Source organism: Eurypyga helias, unplaced genomic scaffold, assembly GCF_000690775.1.
Source record: "Eurypyga helias isolate BGI_N326 unplaced genomic scaffold, ASM69077v1 scaffold24531, whole genome shotgun sequence".
Classification (NCBI taxonomy): Eukaryota; Metazoa; Chordata; class Aves; order Eurypygiformes; family Eurypygidae; genus Eurypyga; species Eurypyga helias.
In genome coordinates this window covers 1-670 of record NW_010231850.1, presented here as the reverse complement: position 1 = coordinate 670, position 670 = coordinate 1, and the positions used below count along the sequence as shown (strand labels likewise).

Sequence of the window (670 nt, the reverse complement as noted above, 5' to 3'; positions counted from 1 at the left end):
AGCCGGAGTTAAACCAGGACAGGCAGGATGCTGCAGCTGATGGGAAGAACTGCAGAACATAAACCGAAACGAGGTTGCTGGTGTTTGTCTTGGGGCCTCTCTTTCAGCTGGAGAGACTGAAGAGGGAATGCAAGCCCAAGAAGACTTCTGCCAGGCCAGTGAGAGACAGCAGGTTCCCCGTCAGTGAGGTTAAGGTAACGACTACCGTAACCACAAAAGGAAAGAACGCCGGGCCCATCAAAGTGAAACCTGGAGAGAAGAGTCGGAGGAATCTTCAGTTGTTGAGGGACATGCAGACCATCCAGACCTCGCTGCAGAGGGATGATATCTGCTGGGACTACTGACTGTTCCGCTGGAGGTGTTCTTGAACCTGCTCGGACACGTTCCGGGTCTAAAGCAGCCGCCTCTCTGCTGCGTGAGAGATGACCGTACGCCAAGTGCACTTTTGGAACGCGAGCCCCGAGTTCTCCGTCCCTGGGTTTGGTTGTACATATTACGGTCTCCTTGAGCACACGTGCCATTGTTAAGGTACCCAACCCCCACATCCGAGCGCAGGTCTGCAGCGGGCCCTCCTGTTGCCGTCCCAGCAGCCGCCCTGTTTTCTCCCGTTTTCTCCCAGCGTGGGTTAACGGGGGTTGGCTCCTGCGGCGCCAGCGCGCTGCCACGCCAC

The 670-nt window shown here is 57.0% G+C and overlaps 1 protein-coding gene across 1 annotated transcript in view; it reads left to right on the top strand.

Moving 5' to 3' along the window:
- Positions 1-344, top strand: part of CEP57 (centrosomal protein 57kDa) — a gene marked incomplete at its 5' end in the record, with an annotated part of 6,075 nt that extends 5,731 nt beyond the window's left edge. Inside the window, one exon of the mRNA XM_010161244.1 lies at positions 108-344. Coding sequence (XP_010159546.1) covers positions 108-344 — 237 coding nt within the window. The remainder of the gene's footprint in view (positions 1-107) is intronic.
- Between the last annotated feature and the right edge of the window lie 326 nt (positions 345-670).